This window comes from Lutra lutra, chromosome 17 (assembly GCF_902655055.1).
Source record: "Lutra lutra chromosome 17, mLutLut1.2, whole genome shotgun sequence".
NCBI lineage: Eukaryota > Metazoa > Chordata > Mammalia > Carnivora > Mustelidae > Lutra > Lutra lutra.
Genome location: NC_062294.1, coordinates 41,130,948 through 41,156,408, shown reverse-complemented (window position 1 = coordinate 41,156,408; position 25,461 = coordinate 41,130,948). Strand labels below are relative to the sequence as shown.

Genomic DNA, 25,461 nt, shown 5'->3' with positions numbered 1-25,461 from the left:
AAGGAGCTGCCTTCAGTTTCCCAGGACATCTGCACAGAGGGCTGGAGGGGTCGGAAGTGGCTCCTGCCCCTCAGGCTCCAAAAAGAATGGAAGAGGCCATCCTTTCCCAGGAGCTTCACACTGTGGAGATCAGTGTGTCCTCCAACTCTCAGGAGAGGAGAAAATCCCAAATTGGATTTCTTTCAGTGCAGTGTATTTATTCAGCAAATACACTTGGAGTGCTTATCTCTCTGCACCTTGTCGAGAACAATAGTGGTGACAAAGGCAAACATAATTACAGAGCTTTCTAGGTGCTTGGAAGAAAACAGGACAGAAACAATGGCCTGGTCACCTTCATGGCTGCTGTAGCAGCTACATGGTGAACTCTGTGCAGAACATTCAAAAACAAAAATCTCAGGGGCGCCTGGGTGGCTCAGTGGGTTGAAGCCTCTGCCTTCAGCTCAGGTCATGATCCCAGGGTTCTGGGATTGAGCCCCACATTGGGCTCTCTGCTAGGTGGGGAGCCTGCTTCCTCCTCTCTCTCTGCCTGCCTCTCTGCCTAATTGTGATCTCTGTCAAATAAATAGATAAAATCTTAAAAAACAAAAAATCTCATTGCGTGGACTCACGGTCATGATCTTACCCCCCAAACAAAAAATAGTTATCTTCCAGGAAGATTCTCTTTTCCTCCCATCTCCCAATGCCCTGCCCCGCTATCTTGCAGGAAATCTCGCCTTGTCAGTCGCTATGTGCTCTGCTCGTTCCTTTGTGTCCGAATTCCCAAGTGATGGTTTGTGCTGGGCCGTGCGATCCGAAGCTGCTTCACAGGGAAGTTGTGCCCAGACTCTGTGAAGGGCTGATCTCTGCTCGCAGGAAGGCGAGCCAGGGACACGGGAGCCACGTAAAAGATGTCATTTCTCTGGGGAACATGAAAGGGAGTCGGGGGCGGGAAGTTCACGGAAGGAACTGGGTAGGAGGTAGCATTTCAGCGGGCGTTAAAGGTGGAGTTGCATTTCCCCAGAAGATTCTGAAAAGAAAGACGAGGACTCAGTAGGTGAAGATGAGGTCAGACCGGAGCATGGTTGGTCCTTTGTGCCAGACGACTGGCGCCCTGGAAGGAAGACAGCTGTGTGAGGACCGAGACAGACGCCCAGGGAGGACGCTATGCAACAATGGTCAGGGTCAGAGAGACGCAGCTGCAGGCCAAGGGGTACACCCGGGAGTTCTGGCTACCCCAGAAGCTAGGAAGCGGCCGTGAAGGACCCCTCCCGGGTTTCAAAGGGAGCACAGCCCATGCCCACACCTGGAGTTGGGACTTCTAGCCCCCAGAACCGAGGCGATAGATCTGTTGGTTTTAGAGCCAGAAGAGGAGCTAAACAGGCCAGGCCCCCAGAGCCGGGGATTCCCAGAGCAAGCAGGGTGTCCTGGCAGGGACAGGGCAACTTTGTGTGTGCAGGGGCACAAGGGGGTGAGAACGCACCTTTTCAACCGAGTACATTTTAAAAGGTCATCGAACTACAGATCGCGGACTTCTGATGAAAATCTTGTGCTATATTGCGATGTGCTGGAAACATAAAATGTACCCCAGATCCTGAAGACTTAGAAGAAGAGTGGGAACTATCTCACCAATAATTTTTATACTGGTTATGTGTTGAGATAACATTTTGGATGTACGGGGTGAAATAAAACCTGTTGCGAAAATCGATTTCACCTGTTTTTGCTTCTACTTTTTAAAAAAGGTGGCCACTGGAAAAAATTGAAACTATCTGTGTGACTCACAGTATACTTCTCTTGCAGAGTTTGTGTGTGCACCCGAATGTGAAAGGCAAAACTGAGATAAATCATGACATTGGGGAGGGATTGCTTTCTTTCTCTTTCTTAAGATTTTATTTATTTATTTATTGAAGAACGTGGAACAGGAGCAGAGGGCTTCTGGGGCTTCCATGCAGCTTTGGGGGCACCAGGAAGAAAGAGGCCAGGCTGGTTGCCTGCTCCTTGGCGGGTAGTTTCTCATTGTGCCTGGGACCCTCGCCTGGTGCGGTTCCCAGAGGCGCAGGTCTCCTCTGGTGGAAGGTGATGACGGGTGTACTTGGGACAAGCAGCTGAGGAGTGGGGGAGTTCCTGTGTGGCAAGGGCTGGGCACCACAGAAAGTGCTTCTGTGAAGAAGGGCTTTCCTATTCCGGCAAGAACGTTTTCGGTGAAAGAGAGGAGAGGGGGAAAGGCTCTCTGGCTTGTCCCTGGCCTCAAGCAGTCCTCCTGATGGCTCACCCTGGCCCCGCGGTGTCCAGGATGCACATGGGGCTTGCACAGTGGAGCCCGCAGGAGCGGGCAGAGTAGGGCGGGAGCTGAAGCAGGAAGAGAGGTGCGTGGAGTCCCGAGATTGGAGCCTGGACCCTGGGGTGAGCTAGAGCCTGCAAGCCTCCGCTGGGAGTGAGTGAGTTGGAGGGGTTGGCGGGGAGGTGTGCGGGGAGGTGTGCGGGGAGGGAGCAGCTCCCAGCAGCTCTGAGCTTGTGAACTGCCTGGTGTGGATCCACTTGCCTCAAGCTGCTGGGCTCAGTGTGGGGGTGGGGGGCTGGGGGGGTGGGGTTACCTCCCCCCCAGAGGACACTCACACACGCCTAGATTTTCTGAAATGTAAGGTCTGGGTCACTCTGGGCAACCTCTCTCTTCTACACAGGATTCCATCAGCAGCAAAGACACCTCAAGTGTCCCACATCTAAAGGACAAGCTGCTCCTGGACCCCACGCTCTCTCTCGCCATCTCCTCTCCATGGAGAGCCTGAGCCCCAGGGCACTGCTTTTGCTGCACATTTGCACGTGTGTGCGCTAGTTCTGGGAAAACACCAAGGGCTGGATTTGCCGCATCCTGGGAGCACATGTGTGTTTAACTGTGTAACGTGTCTCCAGCACATGAGGACGAATCTTGCGTGTCTCCACTGACATGATGTCCTCAGTCAAATTCAGAGACTGAAAGTAGGATCTGGGGCGAGGGGGCAAACGGGGAGTTAGTGTTTAAAGGAGTGAGCAAATTCCTGTGTTAATTGTTTTATGGTGAAACTAAATCCTTGACATTGAAAAATTCTGCCCATTCCACTGACTCTTTACAAGTTCTTCTGCCCCAAATCAGGTAATAGGTGAGCACCGGGCTATATGGTCTTTGTGGTTCCCCAAAGGCTCTGAACCGTTACCGGCTGCAGCAGGAAGGAATATAAGAATACATGAATTTAGGAAGTGAAGGAAGTTTGGCAACTCGAAGGCACGTCTGGAACATGTTTGAGTGGTAAAGGCAGGTACAGCATCTCTGTGAGGGTTTGACCCTAACCCCTGAGGAGGAAGGTGAACCAGAGGACAGGTTAGCAAGAGTCTGGGGAGAAACAGATTCACTCGGTCTGGCCCAGCACCTCTGTAGAAACCATCATAGGAGAAGCGACCCAAATGTGTACCAGATAGAGACCCTGGGGTGCAGATGGTGTTCATGCAAAGTTGCAGGCACCTTTGCAATGGGAAAAAGCAAAGTTGAAAGTGAGGGTCAAGAGCTTTAGCTGAAACTTAGGAACTAAGGGAGTGGTATGAAAAAAATCTCCATCTTGCCAGGAAGTGCGCTCTGAGAGGGTGAGGGGGAACAGGCCTCTGTGGGGCAAAACTTCAGCCCCGGGGTGGGGGGGTGGGGGTGGGTTGGGGGGATCCAGGTGGTGGGTATTGGAGAGGGCACGGATTGCATGGAGCACTGGGTGTGGTGCAAAAACAATGAATACTGTTATGCTGAAAATAAATTTTAAAAAATGATTAAAAAAACAAAACCCAGCCCGGTGGTGGGTGGGCTGGAGGCCTAAGGAGCCAAAGTTCTACCCACAGTGGGGGTGAGGGGTGGGGCTGTGAAAGCCTGATTATCCCCACCCCCACCCCACCCCCACCCCACCCCACCCCCACCCCACCCCACCCCCAGGGCGAAATTATGCGAAGTGGCTGAACACTTACTCTGCCAGGGAAAAACAAAAAGGAGCAAGAGCTTCATGAAAGGAAGTGCGCACCAGGGACCCCAAATTCACAGAAGTGTATTTCTGACCCTTAACAAAGGAGCCCAGGCCCAGATGTTCCAAGCTCAGCACTTGGCACAGGCCCCAGGAGACCAGAGAGTCCATGGAAGCGTAAGGCTAACTTTCTATGAACCCTAGTGTTGCAGGAGGCGGGTGCGCAGGTGCTAGGCTCACTTACAGATACTTAACAGATTTGGATCTGGATGCCTGGGAACAGGCTGGGTCACCTGCAGTCACAGGGTTGGCTCCTGGTGACACCCTCCCACCCACCTCCCAACTCCACTCCTCACATGATTTCTGTTAGACCTGCGGCCCTTGGGAGGCAACTTTGACCCGGGGAGGGTTCTGCGGTGTTTTGCAGACACAGAGGCGCTGGCAACGACCGTTTGAGCGCTGCTGTATTAGCAAAGACTAGCAATGACACAAACAAACCTGTCTGGGACTGCCAGCCGCCCTGCCCGTGGGAGCGTGGGAGGCTCTAGCCTCCTGCTGGCAGAGGGGGGAATGAGCCCACAGGGGAGCACTGTGCCCAGAGCACTGGGCATGATGGGCAGGGGAGCAATGACTGTGAGACAGGGTCCTCACGTCCTCCACGACAACCCTGAGAAGTCCTAAGTGCCCTCGGTGCCACCACCCGTGGCTTGGCTGACTCTTTCCTGCGACCTTTGCTCTCTTTGGGATCTCTGAGATGCTGTCAGATTGACCTCACTGTGAAACAACCAGAGGCTGATTTTGATAACAGGACGATGCTCCTGGCCGGGGATTCTCCAGCCGGAAAAAGAATTTATCTGAGACAGGGATTAGAGCCGCCACCTGAGTCAGCCTTCCTGTGGAGGGTGGGTCTGTCCTCAGACCCTCCAGGCACGTCTGAAGCTCTGGGTTGGGGAGCTGGAGCTCTGTGGCCTTTTATCACTGGGGCCTCAGTTTCCCCATCAGGAAAGGGAGAGTGTGCGACCCGTTTTCTGCTCCACAGTCAGGTGAGCGCAGAGTGGGCTCTGGGAACAGCAGCACCACCAAATGACTGTCCCCGGCTGGGAGCTGCAGGTGCACTGGGAACCGGGAGCTGCACAAGGCCTCAGACCAGGGGCCGTGAGTTGCCAAACCCTTCTGCCTGTGCAATGGTGCTGGAACCCAGTCACTGCCCAAGGGGAGCAGGAAAGACTTGCCCACTCTCCTGCGGGCTTGACCAGAGCTAGGAGGAACAAAGACACCGCCCTGACTACTAGCCAGTTCCCCGAACAGCAGTTGCTCCTTACACAGCATGCCTGGGGCTATAAATCTAGCCTATTAAGGCAATAAAGGAGCTGGTTCCAAAGTTTATCCCCTCTGATGCCAGTTTTTAGGAGGAGTTCCCCTCCCAAGATGTAGCCGATGTGGGGGTATCTGGTTAAGGGAAAAACAATGATGAACAACACACAAACATTTGTACATAGAAATTAGCTTGCCTGGCCCTCCCCTTTGTGTGCACAGGATCCAAGCTTCATTGCTAAAAAAAAAAAAAAAGAAGAAAAGAAAAAAAAAGTGTTTAATAATTACCTTTGTTGACCTCTGTACCTTCTGGCTTCCTCCGCTGCTGGGCACAAGACATGGCCATTCCTGGGTGCAGCCGAGTAGCCGTGCAGACGTGCAGACGCACAGACGCAGGCGGCACTGGCAGCTCCCCGGACTCCATAAGAGCAAGAGGCAGGTAAGGCTGAAGGGCGATGGGAAGGCTCTGCACCCTCCTGGCCAGGGCCTGAGAAGGACCTTATTTAGAGAAACGGTCCGGGAAATGAGCAGCAACCAGCTCAGCCTGGAGCCGAGTGTCCCCAGCATCTCCCAGCTGCAGAAGCATCCCTGCTATGGGTCTGTCCCATGACAGGCACCTTCATCTGGGGAGGTGGTCATGGGGAAAGCATTCCTTCCTTGGACTTGATTCTACTAAGGATATTCCAGGATGTTTAAAAATACTTTTTTTTTTTACTTTTGGGCGTCGGGGGGGGGGAGTTGGAGGTAGAATGATTTTGGGGTGTGTCATTGCTGGTGAGCAGGAGCTGACAGTGGGTCCCCCTAGGGGCTGGCGGGCCACCAGGAAAATGCACAGGGGCCCCCTTGCCCACGTGGCAGAATCTGCGGGGGTCAAGCAGGTTCTTAGCCTCAGGACTGAACAGATCATCCCTACGGGGTTGACAAGGGCACATTGCGGAAACAGCAGCTAAGACGCTGCTTTTGGAGTAGGGCCCCACGGGCCAGGAGGGTCAGCAGGGAGAGGCCTGGTTGAGCCCGCATCTGCGCTCGGCCTCCCGTAGCGGGCGCTGAGCCAAGGCCCCTAATCTTCTTGCAGCCTCCTAGAACTGGCGGGAGGGCATGGAGGAGACAAGCCTGAGAAACAGGAGAGAGGATGAGAGGTCCGTCCAGAGTATTCAGAGTAAGGAACACAAGACCACAAGTCTCCAGAAGGAGGTAAGGCCATCCCTCAGCCCTGGCCCTTCCCAGGTCAATGCGGTAAGCAGCAGTGCCAGTGAAGACCCCGCGAATCTCTGATCTGTTTGCATCTCAAAGCAAACAAAATTCTGGGCAAGCAAACAATTCCTGGGACTCCCCTCTCTGCTCCCTGCCAGTGACTTCAGCATTCTGCTGCGAGGTTAACGCGTGTGTGCTTCTGCGTACCGGGCGAGTGCCTGGAAGGGTTGGTGTTGGCTCAGACCCATGGCCTGGTCAGGGATGGCCAGAGAGGACCTCCTGATGTTGGAGTTGCCTCTGTAGTGTCTTCACCAAGTGTCTGCCCCTCTATGTACCTTGTATTCATTCCTTCAGTGACGGGAGACTCATTCCTCTTAAGGGAGTCTGGCAGGGGCCGTGAGTGTGACACAGGTGTGACATGGGTGATTGCTCTGAGAGGGAGTGTAGTAGCGGCTGGACTTGAAGGTGCCCACACCCCAGAGGTGGCCCGCGTCCCTCAGGGCTAGCAGTGGGGCTGTAGGGGAGCTTTGGAGGCCAGGGAATGTAGACAGAATGGAGCTCCATGCAGGCGGACGGGCGTGGAGAGACAGACTCGAGCTCACAGGATGAGAAGGGAGAGTCCGAACAGGCTCAGGATGGCTTTGAGGGCCCCACGAGTGTGCTGAGCTCTGGGCAGAGCCTCCAAGAGCTCCCATGCCTGGCTACAGAGGGGATGGAGGAGGGACTTGGGGGATGGCGCGGCTTGACTTGGTTGGCCTGGGGTCTGGGCTCCCTACAAGTTGGCTAATGAGTGTGGCTGCCCCCTGAAAAGCAAAGAGCTGACCCCAAGGTGTGTCCTCAACTCATCTCTAAACCCGGACAGCTTCTGGGTAACTGTGGATCTCAGTGGGAGGGAGGATTCTTAGAGGGCTCCCAGGCTGGCCAGCCAAATGGGCTATTAGAGGAGAAAAGCCAAGACTGTCCCACTGGTGCACCCCAGCCCTGAAGCCAGAATGGGACCTGACCCTGTTCCCGGGGCCTTCTCCAGTTGCGTGTGAACCCTTGTCAGCAAGCCACAGCTGAGGTCTTCTTTGCTAACTGGGCTCTAACCCTGAGTGCAGCCTCTGTCCAGACAGGTGAGCATGTATGTTCACTTCAGACTCCAGATTTGGGCCTGGTGGCTGCTGAGGGCTGACATAGGAAGTAGGGGTCCGAGTCACACATCTCCCTTTAAAAAAGTTTTTTTTTTCCTTAACTCCTATATAATTCACATCCAGATCTTCAGTGTTCAGTTTGATGAATTTTGACAAACAGATCACCTGAGAAAATTCCCTCTTGCTGCTTCCCAGTCAGGCCCCCCTGGCCCTCAGTTTCCTTTCCTGTGAGTTAGTTTTGTCTGTTCCTAAGTGTACTAGGAATGGAGCTGTATGGTCTGGGTCTGAGCTGGGGCCTGTTGGTAGGAAGCTCACACCCTGCAAAATGCCATCAGAGAAAGTTCATGGCCCCGGAATGTTCCGGTCCCGGGAAGCCTTGGTTTCTCCCCTGGCCCCCACCTCTGCTCCCCGGGAGGCCCCTGGCCCAGACCAGAGCCTTCCTTTAAAACCTTCTGGGTCGCTTTGTCAAGTGTAGTCAGGGTAGAGGTCGGGAGCATGGAACTTGAGCTGGGTGTGCCTGCATGTGACCTTTCTGTGCCTTCGTGTTCTCCTCTGTCAAATGGGGGTGGCGAGGGCATACCCAGCTCAAGAGGCTGTGGGAGGGTGAATGGACTGGAAGTGAGCCAAGCTGGGTGTTGTCCCGGGACAGTGTTGTGTCACAGAACAGTGTTGTCACAGCAGCACTGGCTGGAGGTGCCGCCACACTGGTCGCACCCGGGGGGGGGGGGCTGGGGGAGGGCTGTGCAGGTGAACGCCTCTCCCTCCCCCACACCGCAGGTGGGCCTGCTCAGCGGCATCTGCATCATCGTGGGCACCATCATCGGCTCTGGGATCTTCATCTCCCCCAAGTCTGTGCTCAGCAACACGAATGCTGTGGGGCCCTGTCTCATCATCTGGGCAGCCTGTGGCGTCCTTGCAACACTGGGTAATGAGGAACGCCCCTTCCTGGTGAGCTCTCCCGGTGGTAGGTAGGGACAGGCTGTGTGGGCACCCTCTGTGCCCTGGCCTGGTCGTTGCTGGGGTCCCTTTCAACACCAGTGGGCCACTAGTGTAGATTGGGCTGCGCAGACTTAGGGCGGTCTGGTGAGAGAGCCATGGTGGCCCTGTGGGCACGGCCCCAGAGGGGAGGGGGCTCCCTTGGACCAGGGCAGCACTTTACCGGGGGCTGTGGGGGTCCCTTCCTCTGTGTTCCAGGGGCCCTGTGCTTTGCAGAGCTTGGTACAATGATCACCAAGTCCGGGGGCGAGTACCCTTACCTGATGGAGGCCTTCGGGCCCATCCCCGCCTACCTCTTTTCCTGGACCAGCCTGTTCGTCATCAAGCCCACATCCTTTGCCATCATCTGCCTCAGCTTCTCCGAGTATGTCTGTGCGCCCTTCTACTCAGGCTGCAAGCCCCCCGAGGTTGTTGTGAAGTGCCTGGCTGCCGCTGCCATCTGTAAGTCCCTGCGTGTGACACTCCGGGTGGTGGGCACGAAAGACCTGAGGGGGTGACGTGGGGAGAGGGGCCCGGCCACTTCCGCAGTGCGGGCATGCTCGAGGCATGAGGCGGTGGAGAGGGCAGGCTCGGGCTCCTGGGGAAGGAGGGGATGCTGGGCCCAGGGGCGTACCATGTGCCCCCCCCCGCTCTGGCTCGTTCCAGTGCTCATCACCACAGTGAACTCACTGAGTGTGCGGCTGGGGAGCTACGTCCAGAACGTGTTCACGGCAGCCAAGCTGGTGATTGTGGCCGTCATCATCATCAGCGGCCTGGTCCTCCTGGCCCAAGGTGACCGCAGCCGGAGGTGGGAGTGGGGGCGGGTACCGCCGACACAGCCTTGTCCTCTCAAGGCCATGCTCCCAGGCCTATCTCACTGGAAGCCCGGCAGGAGTTCAGCAGAAAGCAGCTGTGGTTTTCCTGCTTTCCAGAATTTGTGTGATAACCTGAAGTCACAGAGCATGCCCTTCTGTTGCAGGGAGATGAGACAGGGCCCCAGTCTGGTCCTCTGACACCCTCGATTCACTGTTTGGCTTAATTACAGGAAATACAAGGAATTTTGAGAATTCTTTTGAGGGCGCTAAACTATCTGTGGGAGCCATCAGTCTGGCATTTTATAATGGACTCTGGGCGTACGATGGATGGTAAGGCCCTCTGAGATGTCACACACATCTGGTCGGGGTGCCCCAGGCTACTAGACTGAAACCAAGGAGAGCAAGGATCCTTCCCTCTGGGATGTGGGGGGACCCTAACGTTCACCTCGTCTTTTGTTTAGCACCCGCACCCCCCTTCTGTTCTCCTTGGACCCCACAGACACCAAAACCCCTGCCCCTTCCCCAGCCCCACAGAGTGGCCCGAGGGCAGGTGGTGGTGAGCCTGGGCCAGAAGCGTCATCAGACACAGGCTCCGAGGAACGGGAGGCCGTCAGGGCTGCCAAGGCACTCGACACGGCGAGAGTGTTCTGCAGCCTTTACATTTCAGCTTTGGAAATACAAGGAAGAAGTGACCCTCTGTGACACTGGTCTTCCCCTCATGAGAAACAGCTTTCATTCTCCTTTCAGACAGCGAACATTCCAGTTTTTCAAAGCAGCCTGGGGACTCATTACTCCTGATAATTTTGGCAAATTCCCACAGTTCCCACAGAGGGCAAGGACTTCTCACTGACAGACCCACAGACCCTTGGGAGCCCCATCATCACTAGGGCTTTCTCTGAAAGCAATTACCTGGATTTCCCGCCGGAGAATTTTCTCTGTGGTGGAGAGTCTGAAATGAGGCCAGCCTTTATGGTGTGTTTCACGATCTAAGCAAAGAAGGTCCAAGTTAGGTCACTGACTCATGTTACTTTTCTTTACCTAGGAATCAACTCAATTACATCACAGAAGAACTTAGAAACCCTTTCAGGTAAGAAAGCCGAGTTACATGGGAGACAGTGGGGGTGGCAAGCATGTTTCTCTTCCCCATGCAAAAACAGACCCCCTTCCAGGCTGTGAATGGTTTCCGCACGCTCATTAGAGTTTGCTTTTGCTTCGGGCAGTGGAAAAGTCACTGGGAGGTTGGATGGACTCCAACTTGATCTCGGGTTGATTTTTGCTTTACGAACCTTTCAGCCTCACCGCCCTGGAGTCTGAGAGCTGGAGGGTTCTTTCTCGTCAGACAGTGTCACATCCCACAGCCCCTGCTGTGACAGCTGGGACCCCCAGCCCACCACAGGGAGAGGTGGAGGGCTGGCCGGGTGAGCAGGCAGGCAGAAAGGACAGGACAGAACCAACAGACTTGCGAGGCTCTCATGGGGTGCTCCAGTCTGACCCTGAGTCCCTGCCCCTCCCAGAAACCTGCCCTTGGCCATCATCATCGGGATCCCGCTGGTGACAGGCTGCTACATTCTCATGAATGTTTCCTACTTCACTGTGATGACGCCCACCGAGCTCCTGCAGTCACAGGCGGTGGCCGTGGTGAGTCCCTGGAGTCTGGGCAGGAGGCTGCTGGGGTCTGTGGGAATTCACACATGCCCAAGCTGAGGTGCCCTTAGGGGATGAGGGAAGTAATCGTCTAGGACTCGGGCAGAGTGAGCAGTTTAGGGCTGAGACAAAGACCCACCTGAGGAGAAAGGCCACCAGTAGGTGGCCTTCCAGTTGGGTGTGTGGCCTGGTGCTGGCTCGGAATGCAGGTGGAGCGGGGCGGGATTGCACGAGGGTGGGGTTTTGACAGACGCAGAGGCCGGATGAGAAAGGTCCGGGAGGGGTCAAAGGAGGGAATTGTAATAACTGGGGAAATTAAGCTGGGCAAGGAGGGTCTCAGTGACAAGGGGGTGGGGATGAGGGTCAGCAGGAAAGGTGGGAGGTCCACGTGCTGGGGGCCTTGTGGAGCTGGGGTGGGACAGGACAGGAACTGCAGACAGGCGACAGGGATGAGGAGCAGGGAGAAATGTCTTGGTCACGACGAGATCACTGACCAGGAGGACAGGTGGTTAAGGTGCAGGGAGAGCAACGTCTGTCTGAGTAAGGGGGTCAAGGAAGCAAGAGGCTGGGGTGTTGGAAGGACATTGAAATGATGAAAAATTAGGACAGGGAGGGGTGGAGAGGAGATTCTGTTACTCTGTGTTAGAAGGTCGGGGAGGGACAATAAAGCATCCCTCAAACTGAGAAGGCACTTGGAGACAAAAATGAAGCACTGACTCCTAGAGTTCATATGTGGTTCTGTTCAGGGTAACCTCTGGATGAGAGATCAGGCGCAGGTTGATCTAGGCTCAGTGCAGTTATCCTCCCCAAAGTCTGGACCTTAGTCCCGAGATGTCATGGAGTGAGGTGGTACGCAGAAGGACACCATGGTGACAGCAAAGGGCTAGCAGCACCCCTCGGACAGCCAACCTTCAGTTAAATCTTGTGGCACCACCTGTGCACCAGGAAGGGGAAAGACTATGTTCTAACAGAATCCTGGGAGGCCAAAACAAGCCTCCCTGCATCTCCACCTTGGCAGGCATTTCTGAGGTATGGATATTAATCCCCAAGGCCCTAAGAGAGGCCATCCAGCAAACACGAACGAGATGGAGGGCCAAGGATGGAGTCAGTATGGTCCGCTCTCCTGCACCACGGGGAGAAAGGCTAAGTTGTTTTCCTCCTGCGGGGTTGTCTACTTCCTCCTTTCCGGGAGGGGAGTCAGACGCCGTGTCCCCCAGGAGTGGGGGCCTAGCCCCCAGGCAGGGCCAGCAGCTTCCCTGGGACCCACGGCTCCTGCAGGCCTTGCAAAACCCTCAGGACTTCTCTGCTTCTCTCTGCAGACATTTGGCGACCGTGTTCTCTATCCGGCCTCTTGGGTGGTGCCACTCTTCGTGGGCTTTTCCACCATAGGTGCCGCCAATGGGACCTGCTTCACGGCGGGCAGGTAGGGGACCCCCGCACTCACTCCGGGTAGGAGGGTGGACAGAGGGCAGCAGAGCCCATCCCACACTTGAGGAAGACAAGACTTAGGGCGAAAGTCCTTAGGGTACTGCCAGGCTAACATGTCACGGCATAAAGAAAACCTAAAGTCTAACTGGAATTTGACTAAAAACTTAAAAAAAAAAAAAAGGAAAGAAAGAAAACCCAGAGTCCTGGAAAGGGAGCAAAAAGCGTGGCTGAGGGGCGCCTGGGTGGCTCAGTGGGTTAGGCCGCTGCCTTCGGCTCAGGTCATGATCTCAGGGTCCTGGGATCAAGTCCCGCATCGGGCTCGCATCGGGCTCTCTGCTCAGCGAGAAGCCTGCTTCCCTCAATCTCTCTCTCTGCCTTCCTCTCCGTCTACTTGTGATATCTCTCTGTCAAATAAATAAATAAAATCTTAAAAAAAAAAAAAAAAGCGTGGCTGAGCTTGCACACTAGTGCCGGGCATGGTGGCCCCACGGAAGCAAGCCTCTACACTCCTCAGGAGGGAGCAGCGCCACCAACTTCAGCACAGGGTCGAGCTTGGGGACACAAGGTGACAGGCACACCGGTGGTACTTTTCACCTTGTCCTGTTTGTCCCATATGGATAGTTCTTGAACATCTTCTCCTGTGAATACATTATCGAGATCAGAGAGTAACATTTTATGCTTTCAGGCCATGGAAGTCTATCACACCCAGCTGTCCCTGTAGCACAACAGCACACAGCTGTGGTTCTGGTCCTCTCAAACGTTACTCACACAAACAGGTGTAGCTCACCAGCCCCACAGCTGTCAGACCATCTTGCCCTAGGCACCGTTAGCAGCTATGTTGGATTCCATTTGACGATGTAGCACAATTTCACATAACCTCAGCTCGTGGGCTGAGGGGGGGCTTGTTTTCATCAACACTGCCACAGGGAACATTCTGGAACACGTCTTTGCCCAGTTGTCCGGGGTTCTGAATGGATCAATTTCTGAGAGTGGAATTGTTGAGGATTTCACACTGGCATGCCATAGACCACAAACTCATTCTTCTGAAGCTGTGCCAAAGCACAGACTGCTTGTCCAGCAACTCCCCTTCTTCAGAAGTGTTCTGCTATTCTGGGTCCTTTGCCTTTCTAGATGAATTTTAGAATCTGCTTGTCAGTTACTACAGCGAGGCCTTCAGAGATGCTGATCAGGGCTGTATTGAACCTGCACGTCAGTCCGGACAGGGCTGCCATTTCAGTTGTATCGAATATTCTAATCTAAGGGCAAGGACCCTTTCCCTTTATTTAGATCTCAATTTTTTTCAAAAATATTTGGAGTAGTTTCAGTATATGACTCTTGCATACCTTTTGTCAGATGCAGCCCAAAATATCTCATATTTTTGCGGCACCTGGTTGGCTCAGTTGGTTGAGCATCTGCCTTCGGCTCAGGTCTTGGTCTTGATGTCCTGGGATCAAGCCCTGAGTCAGCTCCCTGCTCAGCAGGGAGAGTCTGCTTCTCTCTCTCCCTCCCCCTGGCTCATGCTCTCTCTTGCACTCACTCTCCAATAAAAAAATTTTTTTTTCATATCTTTTGCACTATTATAGAGTATTTAAATTTCAGTTTCTGGTAAAACACAATTTCAGTAGCTCTACTGAGGTTTAAATACCATAAAACTCACTTGGCAATTATACAGTTCGATGATTTAAGTAAACTTATAAAGCTGTGCAAATGTCCTCACAGTCCAATTCTAGAACATTTCCATCCTTTCTATCAGTGGGTTCACTGCCACCCAACTGCGGTTCACCCCCGCTCCAGCCCTAGACTACCACTGACTTCCTCCTGTGTCTGTAACTTTGCTTTTTCTGGACATTGGATTTAAATGGAATGATGCTCTGTGTCAGTTGCATCTGGCCTTTTTTACGTAGCTTATTATTTGTTAGGTTCGTCCGTGTCATAGCACATGCCTGCTCATTCCTTGTAACTGCTGAATTGTCTTCCCTGACACGGATATACCATGTTCTGTTTCTCCTTTCACCAGTTGGTGGAGGCTCGCATTCCTTCTGGGCTATGACGAACAATGCTGCTATGAACGTTGACACATGTGTTTGTGTGCACATATGTGTTTGTCTTAGGTAGCTTCCTAGAAGTGGGGCTTGGTTGCTGGCTCATATAGTAACTGCTATATGAGCAGAGACTGCTATACTGTTTTCTAAGTGGTTGTTCCATTTTAATTTCCATAAGCCATTCCTGAGCATTCTAGTTTCTCCACATCTTTCTAGTGGCTATTAGTCGTGTCATTGTGGTTTTAACTGCATTCCCCTAGTGACTGGTGACACTCAGCGTCCTTTCATGTGCTGATTAGCCATTCATACATCTTCTGATGAAATATCTATTCAAATCTTTTGTTCACTTTATAAATTGAGCTGTTTGTCATCTTATTGAGTTGTAAGAATTCTTTATATATTATGGATACAAGTCCTTTGTCAGGTATCTGACTTGCACATATTTTCTCTCAGTCTGTGGCTTGTCTTCTCATCTCTTACTGGCGTTTTTGAAACATGCATGTTTTTAACTTTGACAAAGCTCAGTTTATTTTTTCTTCATAATGTAATGCTTTTGTTGTCATATCTATGAGGCTTTGTGCAGCCCAAGGTCACAAAGATTTTCTCTTTTACCCTAGAAGTTTTTTTTAAATAGGTGTAGCTCTCACACTTAGGTTTATGATCCATTCTGAATTAATTCTGTATAGTTCTGTACCTGTGCAGCTTGGGATTGGCCAGAATCATAACTTTATGTTAGATAGAATTTTTGTGGGGTCACATCCAAGATTTTTGCTTCCTGCTGCGTTTTCTTTGTCACGCAGACAAACATTCCTCCTTTCAAGAATACTCACCTGTGTTTTCTTCTGGCATTTTACTTGAGCTCTTTGATCAGTCTGGAATACATTTTGGTATGAGGCATAAATCTCACTTTTCCCCCTCAACCCTCTATTCTGTTGTCCAGATTTGATTGATAGTCTGTCCTTTCTCCTCCTGGTTTTAATGCAACCATTACGCCCAGCATGCGGACTTCACTCTGCTTCCCGGTGGGCCCCGTGCTTTTGCTATCACCATGTGTAGGGACGCTTCCCAAATCCCTTTAGGTTGAATAGGTGGAAGAACCACTGCTCCACTCCTCTTTGCCTGCTCAGCCCTCTAGCCACATTCCGAATGACTGTGTCCAGTCCCAAAAGTCCCGCTTGCTTTCTGAGCCCATGGACTTGCCATACATTTGATTTGCGAGCGCAGAGGGGTTTAAAGCATGAGGTCCCAGCACCACCTGGAGTCTCTCCATTTAGTGATTCCTTTCCTTCTAGTTTCACTGGCTTGTTCTGGGAACTAGTTGCCATGTTTATGTCGTTTTCAAAGTTCGAATTTTGTATTTTTTTTAAAGATTTTATTCATTTGAGAGAGAGAACACAAGCAGGGAGAGAGGGAGAGGGAGAAGCAGACTCCCCACTAAGCTGGGAGCCCCACATGGGGCTCCGTCCCAGGACCCAGAGATTGTGACCTAAGCCAAAGGCAGACGCGTAACTATCTGAGCCACCCAAGTGCCCCTCAAATATGTAGTTTTAAATAGACGAGCCCTTTTGGCTTTTGTCTTCCTGACTTTTGGTTTTATCGTATTGTAGTCAGAGTGTGGGATCTTTATGATCTCACTTCTTTAGAAGCGTCACAGCTTCTCTCTTGTGGCTTTACTGCGGTTTCTATAAATGGGTCTTGAAAATAAGGTGTATTATGTTCACATTCTTGATTTTTACATCAGTCATCAAGCTTGTGCCTTGACTGTTCAAATCTTCTGCTCTCGGTGGATTTGTCAAGTTTGGCCTTCTGTGTTTCAAGGGCTCTTGTTCTCAGTAGATGGCTTCTGTTTTCAGTGAGGACTCGTTTTGCCTTAAATTCTGTTTTGTCCCATATTGCTCTTGAGGACTCCGCAGGCTCCAGGCTGCTGCTTCAGGTAACCCATCGCACCCTTGTGTCTCCCACCCTCGGCATCATGGGGCTTTGGCTTATGTCTCTTTCAGCAGCTCCCAGGTTGTCTCTGGCCCTGGTGAGCTGCAGCTGATCACAGTTGATGTGATTGCCTTTACAGTGGGATTTATTTCCAACATAGTATGTTTTCTTGGCTTTTGAAAAATCTTTTCTTTTCCTTCCCCAAAGATTTTATTTATTTATTTGACAGAGATCACAAGTAGGCAGAGAGGCAGGTAGAGAGAGAGGAGGAAGCAGGCTTCCTGCTGAGCAGAGAGCCCGATGCGGGGCTCGATCCCAGGACCCTGGGATCATGACCTGAGCCGAAGGCAGAGGCTTAACCCACTGAGCCATCCAGGTGCCCCTGCTTTTGAAAAATCTTTTCCTGATTTATTATCCATCAAATGTCCTTTCTTTTTTCTGCTGATGTGGCTTTTAGCAATTACCCTTCAAATTTAACTCGAATCCCTAACAGAGTCTATCAGCATCTCCATTCTCCTCCCTCTCCTGCAAGGGCTCCCCCTTTGGCATGGTCCAAAAGACCAGCTACCCCTGGTCTATAAACCCACCCCTCCAAGAAAAAGTTCATCATGACAAGAATTAAAAATGTATGTACTTACATCCATGCCAGCGTGTTTTACTGCTGTTCCCTTAACATTGCTTCTTCAATCAACTCCTTCTGTGTTTAAGTTCTTTCTTTCTGTCAGAGTAGAAGTAATAGTGTCCAGTGAGGATCGGAGAACAGAAAATGTTGCAGTTAATGTTCACCTACAAATGTATTTATTTTGCCAGGAGTCCTGAATGACAGTTGAGCTATGGAGCACTGGAATCTGAAAACCGGTGTTCCTCGTCGCTTTGAAAATAGTCTCATGCCATGTCTGCTGTGGTTCTGGTTGTCCAAATTTTGTAGTTAAACTTTTAAATTGGAAATTTAAATTTTTTTCCCTTCACCCTAATGTTTGTATCTGGGTATGTTTTTATCTCAATCTGGGTTTAATGTGAAAGCTGTTTTTCCAGTTCCTGAAAGCTCTCTACTCTTCAAGTTTGTCTTACCCCATTCAACATATTCAGGCTTCTTCCTGTTTCTTCTCCCAATTTCCTGTCTACATTTTCTATTTCTTTACCCTTCAAAACTCAGATCTAGTTGGGTTTTGTTTTTTTTTTTTTTTTTTTATGATTTTATTTATTGAGAGACAGAGTGCGAGTGGGAGAGAGGCAGAGGGAGAGGGAGAGAGAAACCCAAGCACACTCCATGCTGAGCACGGAGCCTGACGTGGGCCTTGATCTCATGACCCTGACTGAGATCATGACCTGAGCTGAAATTATGAGCCAGACACCCAACTGACTGAGCCACCCAGGTGCTCCTCTTGGATCTAGTTTCTATGTATTTTATGAACCTAGTTTAACAGTTGATTATATTATTAAATTATGGTAATTTTTAAAAAATTGTTTCCCCCTCTTTTTCCTTTCTTTAACATTTTAAACACAGTCTTTCAGATTACTGAATCACCAGGAGTTCTTGGGAGTGGGGGTCGGAGGACTAAGCCATTTGTTTGCATCTGCTGACCCACCCCTAATTCATCTTGTGGGGTTTTTTTAATGTGGAAATTCTGTGCAGCGTGGATTTAGGAAGGTGCCAGGCGCCTCTGTGTTTGCCTCTGTCAGTGGCTCCAAGCAGGGGGGTCTGCTGGCCCTGCTCTGGTTGTTCTCTTATGAGAGAGCATAACTTCGAGGACACAGAGTAGGTGTCTCCTCCTGAAAGTACCCCCCCCCAGCAAACCCCAAGCCAGCCCCCTGCTCTCGCCTATGTAGGTGACCCGCGGCACCGGGATGCACTGCTCTCGGGGGCGTTTAACCCCCTCACTCACGTCCCCAGAATTCACTCACCTCCCATTGAAGACGCCAGGTTCCAATTCAGTCCGTCTCTCTGCGGCTTTGGTAGTGACGCCCAGTGATGGTACAACAGCCTGCGCGTCCATCCACCCGGGCTCCATTACTGCTTTTTCAGACTTGTGTACGTGGCGGGCCGGGAAGGCCATATGCTCAAAGTGCTCTCCTACATCAGCGTCAAGCGCCTGACTCCAGCCCCTGCCATCATCTTTTATGTAAGTATGAATCCTGCCAGCAGACACCCCCTTAAAGGCAGAGGGGCCCCAAAGGAACTCGGTATCGCTAAGCCCCATGGTTTTCACGTGGCCCAGTCTCCCCCGCTCCTTGACATGGAATAGGTAGGTCAGAAAGCCTGTAACAAGTCAAACGTCGCCCAGCGTGTCTGCTCCTTTTTCTGAATTTGTCCATGGAAATCACTGTTTGACTCTTCCAGCCTTCTAACTTCTGCACTAGTGCATGTCCATCTGTCTGTATGTCTGCATCCCTGGTAACAAACTGTACAGACACCAGCAGCTGACCCGGAGAGGGAATAAGGCATTTATGAGGTGGCTGCTGGTAGGTGCTTCTCCTTACGACCCCATAATTGAGACGTCATGGCGTCCTTGCACAGTCAAGGCCCTCTGACATCCTCCAGTTGGAGTTTCTCAGTGGGGGACAGTCCTTGGTTGTGTGCAACTGTGCCTGGCACCTATGGCCCACCCAAGCCCAGCCTCGGGGCCTGGCTCCTTCCACCCGCAAAGGAAAAGCACTGCCCTCCACCAGCCTACTCCCTTCGAAGACGAGGAGAGGCCTCCTGAGACAAGGCCCAGGCTGCGCAGCTAAGGCAGGTCCACACCAGGCTGAGCCCGGCTGGGTGTGGCAGCAAAGCCCAGGCCCCTTCCCCTGACGACTCTGGCAGAAACACCGTCAGAAAGCAGGTGCGATCTACATGCGAATTTTGTTTTCTCCCCCGCTTGAAATGGCAACCTTCAAGGGTCACAGATTTCCCAAATCCTTCCATCAGGCTTCAGGGAGAACATGCACCACAGCCAAAGCCTGACTTAACCCCAGCTGTACCAGGATGCAGAGGTTTCTTTCACGCTGACATGTTCATCCACAGGAAGCACTGTGGCTTGTCTCCTGTGAGGGGACAGGAATCCTGTTTTTATGTACTAGTGACCTAAAAATTCACTCTTCCTTCCACTAGGGTATCATAGCGACGATTTATATCATCCCTGGTGACATAAACTCACTGGTCAATTACTTCAGTTTTGCCGCGTGGCTGTTTTATGGCCTGACAATTCTGGGATTGGTGGTGATGAGGTTTACAAAGAAAGACCTGGAAAGGCCTATCAAGGTAGGTTTTGTGCCCCAAATATCACAAGTGGCTTTTTTTTTTTTTAAAGATTTTTATTTATTTGACAGAGATCACAAGTAGGCAGAGAGGCAGGCAGAGAGAGAGGGAAGCAGGCTCCCTGCCGAGCAGAGAGCCCGATGCGGGGCTCAATCCCAGGACCCTGGGATCATGACCTGAGCCGAAGGCAGAGGCTTCAACCTGAGCCACCCAGGCACCCCAAGTGGCTTTGATTTTTTGAAATGGATTAAAAGTAACTACCTGAAAATCTAGGGGCACGCTTTCTATTTCCAACCTGACGCTACTCTTCACTTGAACATCACAGTTTAGAGGGGAGCTTGCTCCTGAATTCTGGCCCCAGACCCATTCCTGTGCGGGCAACCACTAATAATCTGTATCTGCAAACTGGGGTTCCCTGCCACCTCCCTGCACAGCTGGAAGGGTTCTACATGCCATGTAAGAATTCATTTTGTTTTGCTTGGGTTAGAGGCTTTTGCTTTGCTTTGTTAACTGTACTACTGAATTTTTACAACAAATGAAGATACAAGAACAAGGTAGGAAGGCTGAGGGCTTAAGTAAATAGGACAAGAACAGGATAATGCCTTTAGCTTTAGGATTTCATTTCAGAAATGTGCCTAGTGGCCTTTTTGGCACTGTAGCTTGACTGTCACCACGTCCCCAGAGTCAGCTGGGACATGGAGTTTGGCAGTTCCACTTCAAATAGGGCATCGGGCAGCCAAAATCATGCTAGTAGAACAGATTTTTCATCTGCACAAAACCTCTCAAGCAAAACAGATTTGAGGGAAAATAACGAAGATAGGGAAAGAAGGTTCTAACACATGTATAATTGGAGGTTCCGAAGAAAAAAGCAACAGAATTTTTTTTTTTTTAAGATTTATTTATTTGAGGGGCGCCTGGGTGGCTCAGTGGGTTAAGCCGCTGCCTTCGGCTCAGGTCATGATCTCAGGGTCCTGGGATCGAGCCCCGCATCGGGCTCTCTGCTCAGCGGGGAGCCTGCTTCCTCCTCTCTCTCTCTACCTGCCTCTCTGCCTGCTTGTGATCTCTGTCAAATAAATAAATCTTTAAAAAAAAATTTATTTATTTGAGGAGGTGCGGGGAGAAAGAATGAGAATGAGCAGGGGAGCGGGGAGAGGAGAGAGAACCCTCAAGCAAACTCCCCAGTGAGTGAGGAGCCCAATATGGGGCTCAATCCCAGGACCCCGAGATCATTACCTGAGCTGAAATCGAGAGTTGACCACTCAACCGAGGCCCGCCCCCCCCCCCAGGCCTCTCAAGGCAGTAGAATTCTTCAGAACTGTAATCGAAGAAGTATTTCCGAGGCAGGTGAGAGAGTGGGAGGGGACCATGAAAGGAGGGGACCAGAACCACATACCAGAAGGCATATGGCATCCCTGAAGAATCTGAACTAGAGGGGCGACAGGGAAGTATATTCTGATTAAATTATAGAGCTGTAAAAGACCAGGCTTTGGGTATCCTCTCCTCCTTTTGTGCCCTCCGCCAACCCCAATTCTCTCATAAAGGAAAGAAATGAACATAGGGATTGGGATTCTCATCAGCAACACTTCATACCCTGAGACAGGGGAGCATGTATCTGTGGTATTCAGAGACAGAAAATATAAGCCAAATTGGCCTCAAAAAATAAAGTGACCAAGGGGCGCCAGGGGACTCAGTCAGCTGAGCTCTTGGTTTCAGCTCACGTCATGGTCTCAGGGTTGTGAGATCGAACCCTGTGTCAGGCTCTGTGCTCAGCAGGGAGTCTGCTGGCTATTCTCTCTCTCCCTCTCCCCATACCTCGTGTGTTCTCCCTCTCTCCCCGCTCTTAACAGATAAATCTTAAAAACAAAGTTATCCGGGGCGCCTGGGTGGCTCAGTGGGTTAGGCTTCTGCCTTTGGCTCAGGTCGTGATCTCAGGGTCCTGGGATCGAGGCCCACATCGGGCTCTCTGCTCGGCGGGGAGCCTGCTTTCTCCTCTCTCTATGCCTGCCTCTCTGCATACTTGTGATCTCTGTTTCAGATAAATAAATAAAATCTTAAAAAAAAAAAAGTTATCGGTATGAAACACCTCAAGGCATGGATGGTTACAGGGACCTTCAGGAGGAATCACCTAGAGATCAAGCTTGGGAAACCAAAGTCAGGGTTGTGCACGGTGAATACACAACCATAGAACCGGACTAGATGATGGGAGATAAAGGGGACACCACACGGGTGCAGACACCAAGCACTGACAGGATCATACGACAGCAATGGAAGAGAAAGCATATGAAAGTGTGCCGGTTCAGGAAAGTAGGCCAAGGAAACTGCCCTAGGCTACAATCAGACGCAAGGAGGAAAGAGAAGAATCCCTAGCTAATTCTAGTACTGATAATAGACAGGATGTGAAAAAGAGGAGAGTAAGGTGTGATATTTACTATTTATAATGGCAACTCTCAGAACAAAAATAGCATTTATAGATCCCAAAAGATATATCCAAAATAAGTATACACACACACACACACCTATGCAAGAGACCATCTCATAGAAGACCTGCTATATAAAGACTCCAACAGGGAAACAAATCAGAATATCTTCCTGGTTAACATTTTCTTGGTAGAATGCATATTAGAGTTTTTTTGGTTTTGCTTATTAGTTTTTTTTTTAAGATTTTTTATTTGACAGATCACAAGCAGGCAGAGAGGCAGGCAGAGAGAGAGGAGGAAGCAGGCTCCCTGCTGAGCAGAGAGCCCGATGCGGGGCTCGATCCCAGGACCCTGGGACCATGACCCGAGCCAAAGGCAGAGGCTTTAACCCACTGAGCCACCCAGGCGCCCCTTTATTTACTTATTTGACAGAGATCACAGGTAGGCAGAGACACGGTGGCTGACATTTCCTTTCTATCCCAGGGCAAAGAAAAAAAAAAGTAGCCAGGTGAAACAAACTGGCGAAATTTCTTTAAAACTCCTGGAACTGGAGGACCGGCACATGGCGTTCCTGACATACGTTCCGTTGCAGTGTTTTGTCTGGGATGAACATTTTCAGGGAGACCGTGAACGCGCGTGGCCAGGTCATGACACTGTGTTCTTTGCAGGTGCCCATTGTCATCCCCATCCTGGTGACCATCGTATCCGCGTTTCTGGTCGTGGCCCCGATCATCAGCGAGCCTGCGCTGGAGTATCTCTACTGTGTATTATTTATACTGAGCGGCCTGATATTTTACTTCCTCCTTGTCCACTATAAGTTTGGATGGGCTCAGAGAATCTCGAGTAAGTACCGGCAGAGGGGCTGTTCTCTCAGCGCAGCGCAGACGGGCACCGCAACCCGCAACCGTCGCCCCCTGTCGCGGGAGCTCATGTGGCTGGCAGACCTCACCTTCTCCGTGGGGCACCTCTGGGGTCCAGCTGGGGTCTCTGCCTTTGTTTCCATCAATTACTGTAAACAAGTAGGAAGGGAAATCACCATCTGCTTTTCCTTTTCATCACTGTACGATACACATAACATGAAATTGACCATCCTAATGATTTTCAAGTGTGTGGTTCAGTACTGATGAGTGGGTTCACACGGCTGTGCGTCCAACCCAGAGCACCAGCCTCTCCTGCCTGATACGCAGACTCCTCAGAGGCCCAGCAGCATCCCAGAGACACCCCACCCAGGACAGGGTTGGGGTGAGGGTCCGAGCCTTCCTGTGCCAAAGCCCTAGCTCTTGCTCACCACTCAGCAATCCTGGCTGCTCGCTACTGCAAGCCATTATGAGTTAGAAGTTCGACATTAGCCACTTTCAATCAAGGGGTCTCAGCACAGCGCAGGGATGTTCACGGTGCTGTATCCCGCGCTACAGATTCAACCACGGTGCGCTACCAGCACCCCATAGCTGTTGGGGACCAAGGCCATCAGTGATCCAATACCTGAAGACCCATTTCTCAGTCTCCTTCTCCCCGTACTGTTTCTACAAGGCAGGAACTGGGCTGCACACTTTCCCTCCGGATCTACACAGCAGCCACCCAGCGTTCATGGAGTAAATGTAATTCAACACCTGCCCCTTCTCCTTCAGCTTGTCTGAATGGAGAGCAGGGAGTACACGCATCCCTGCAGCACTCCTCTGGGATTCATACACACACACACACACACACACCCCTCAGGTACAAAAGAGCAAACACCTAGGTGGAAGGTGGTGAGCTTAACCCTGAGACTTTGTTTAGACTGAGCCAGCAGGGATGGGAAAGGCCTTTCTCTGGCCTGGCCTGTTCAGATCCCAGCGTGGCCTGCATTCCTCACCCGTGAAACCTGACAGCAGCGTTACCATAAGCAAGAGAGAGCCGGTTTCATGCTGGTTAGCCGAGTGGAACCACACCGACAGGGCTTTCTTATTTCCACCAGGGACTTTCTCCTTTCCTGAAAGAGCTCTCCCCACCGCCCAACCGCCTCATACTCTGATGGAAGGCCTAGGTGGAGAGAGGAGAGCGGGCACACTGCTGTAGAAAGGAAAGTACATTTAGTGCTGGCAGAACAGCCACTTCCCCCTGCCTCTGACCATGAGCTTAGATCTGATCATATTGACAATCTGGCCAGAATGACTTACCAGGGTAACAAAGTAGGTCTCAATTTCTCAGCTTTAGAAAACTTTAGAAAACTGAGCCAAGCTGCTCCCTACGAGAACTGGCTAGAAGCTGGAATTAAGGAGGTGAAAAGAACAAACAGTCTAACTTTTAAGCAAGATGCAGGCTCAGTGCTTTCCAACTAAATATTCAACTCTCTGTCAGTGGTGGCGACATACGGACACAGAAGTGAGTCGTGCGTGTCTTCCCCAGAATACATTGCTTGGCTGCAGTTAAAACAGTGAGCAGGCTCCTCATGCTTTCCTGGGAAAGAACTTCACTCCGGAGAGCCCCTGAGGCTCCCAGCGTGGCTCTGCCTCCAGCCCGTGTCCCCTGAGCGGGCTCTGACAGAGGACACAGCCCGACAGGGCAGGAGCAATACCACTGCTCCCCGAGACGCCAGGCGATGCCAGCTCTTCATTCCGGCTCTCTAACCGCACTTTCCGGTCGGCTTTTCCCGCAGAGCCGGTCACCATGCAGCTCCAGATGCTGATGGAAGTTGTGCCCCCGGAGGAGGCTCCAGAGTAATAAAATCGGCCTCCCGCAGCCAAGGCCAAGCCGCCGTGAATTTATTTTTGTAAGCCATGTTTGTTGCTGTTTCTTCCTGATGTTTTTCCTTAAGAAAAAAATGTATTCAGATGTTATTTGTAGACATGCTCAGTTCCCCAGGTAGGGGTTCCAGAGAGAAGGGACAGGCGTCTGCTACAGCTGGCGGACGGAGATGTGGCAGCCGGGCTGGGTGGACTGCTGCCCGCACTGGGGGCAGTAGGTCCATCGCACCTACTTAAATAAAAGGCATTCTTTAAACTCAGTGACCATACGGTATAGAAGTATTTTATATAAAATAGGTAAAACTTTTGCTTTAATTGAAGTGGATTTTTAACATACTGAAGTGCCAGTGTTTTATGGCCTACTGCCCCCCCCAAAATACTGAGCCCCCCGTATTTTACCTGGGATGTACGAGGCAGGTCTGCCCCAGGCTGCATGCCAAGACCCCCACTGCACAGCTGACCATCCAGAACCATCCACAGCCTGGTCCCCGCGACAGGAGCCACAGTCAGTGGTTGGCCTCACAGGCCCCCCCACACTCCCTCCCCCGCCTTCATTGGCACTCCGGTCAAACCAGAAAGGGTGGTAATAAATACAATTCTGTTTTACGTTCGGCAGGCAGGGAAAATACAGTCTAAAAAAAAGTGAAATGGCATTT

The 25,461-nt window shown here is 51.5% G+C and overlaps 1 protein-coding gene and 1 long non-coding RNA gene across 3 annotated transcripts; one reads left to right on the top strand and one right to left on the bottom strand.

Annotated features, from left to right (window-relative positions):
* The first annotated feature begins 5,586 nt into the window (after positions 1 to 5,586).
* Positions 5,587 to 24,891, top strand: SLC7A9 (solute carrier family 7 member 9). 2 transcript variants are annotated; one of them, XM_047711103.1, is made up of 13 exons: positions 5,587 to 5,703; positions 6,340 to 6,458; positions 8,369 to 8,516; positions 8,786 to 9,028; positions 9,233 to 9,358; positions 9,612 to 9,711; positions 10,424 to 10,468; positions 10,896 to 11,019; positions 12,345 to 12,448; positions 18,451 to 18,547; positions 19,519 to 19,668; positions 22,751 to 22,925; positions 24,718 to 24,891. In XM_047711103.1, the coding sequence occupies exons 2-13, from the start codon at positions 6,363 to 6,365 to the stop codon at positions 24,780 to 24,782; spliced, it is 1,473 nt and encodes a 490-aa protein (XP_047567059.1). In that variant the 5' UTR covers positions 5,587 to 5,703; positions 6,340 to 6,362; the 3' UTR covers positions 24,783 to 24,891. The 2 variants fall into 2 exon arrangements, with proteins under 2 accessions (XP_047567059.1, XP_047567060.1); XM_047711104.1 differs by lacking the exon at positions 5,587 to 5,703 and adding an exon at positions 5,724 to 5,861.
* On the bottom strand, positions 10,163 to 25,437 carry LOC125089157 (uncharacterized). Its single transcript, XR_007123868.1, has 3 exons — positions 25,341 to 25,437; positions 25,012 to 25,286; positions 10,163 to 10,172 (listed from the first exon to the last, which is right to left on the bottom strand). It is a non-coding gene; the product is annotated as an uncharacterized LOC125089157 (long non-coding RNA).
* Between the last annotated feature and the right edge of the window lie 24 nt (positions 25,438 to 25,461).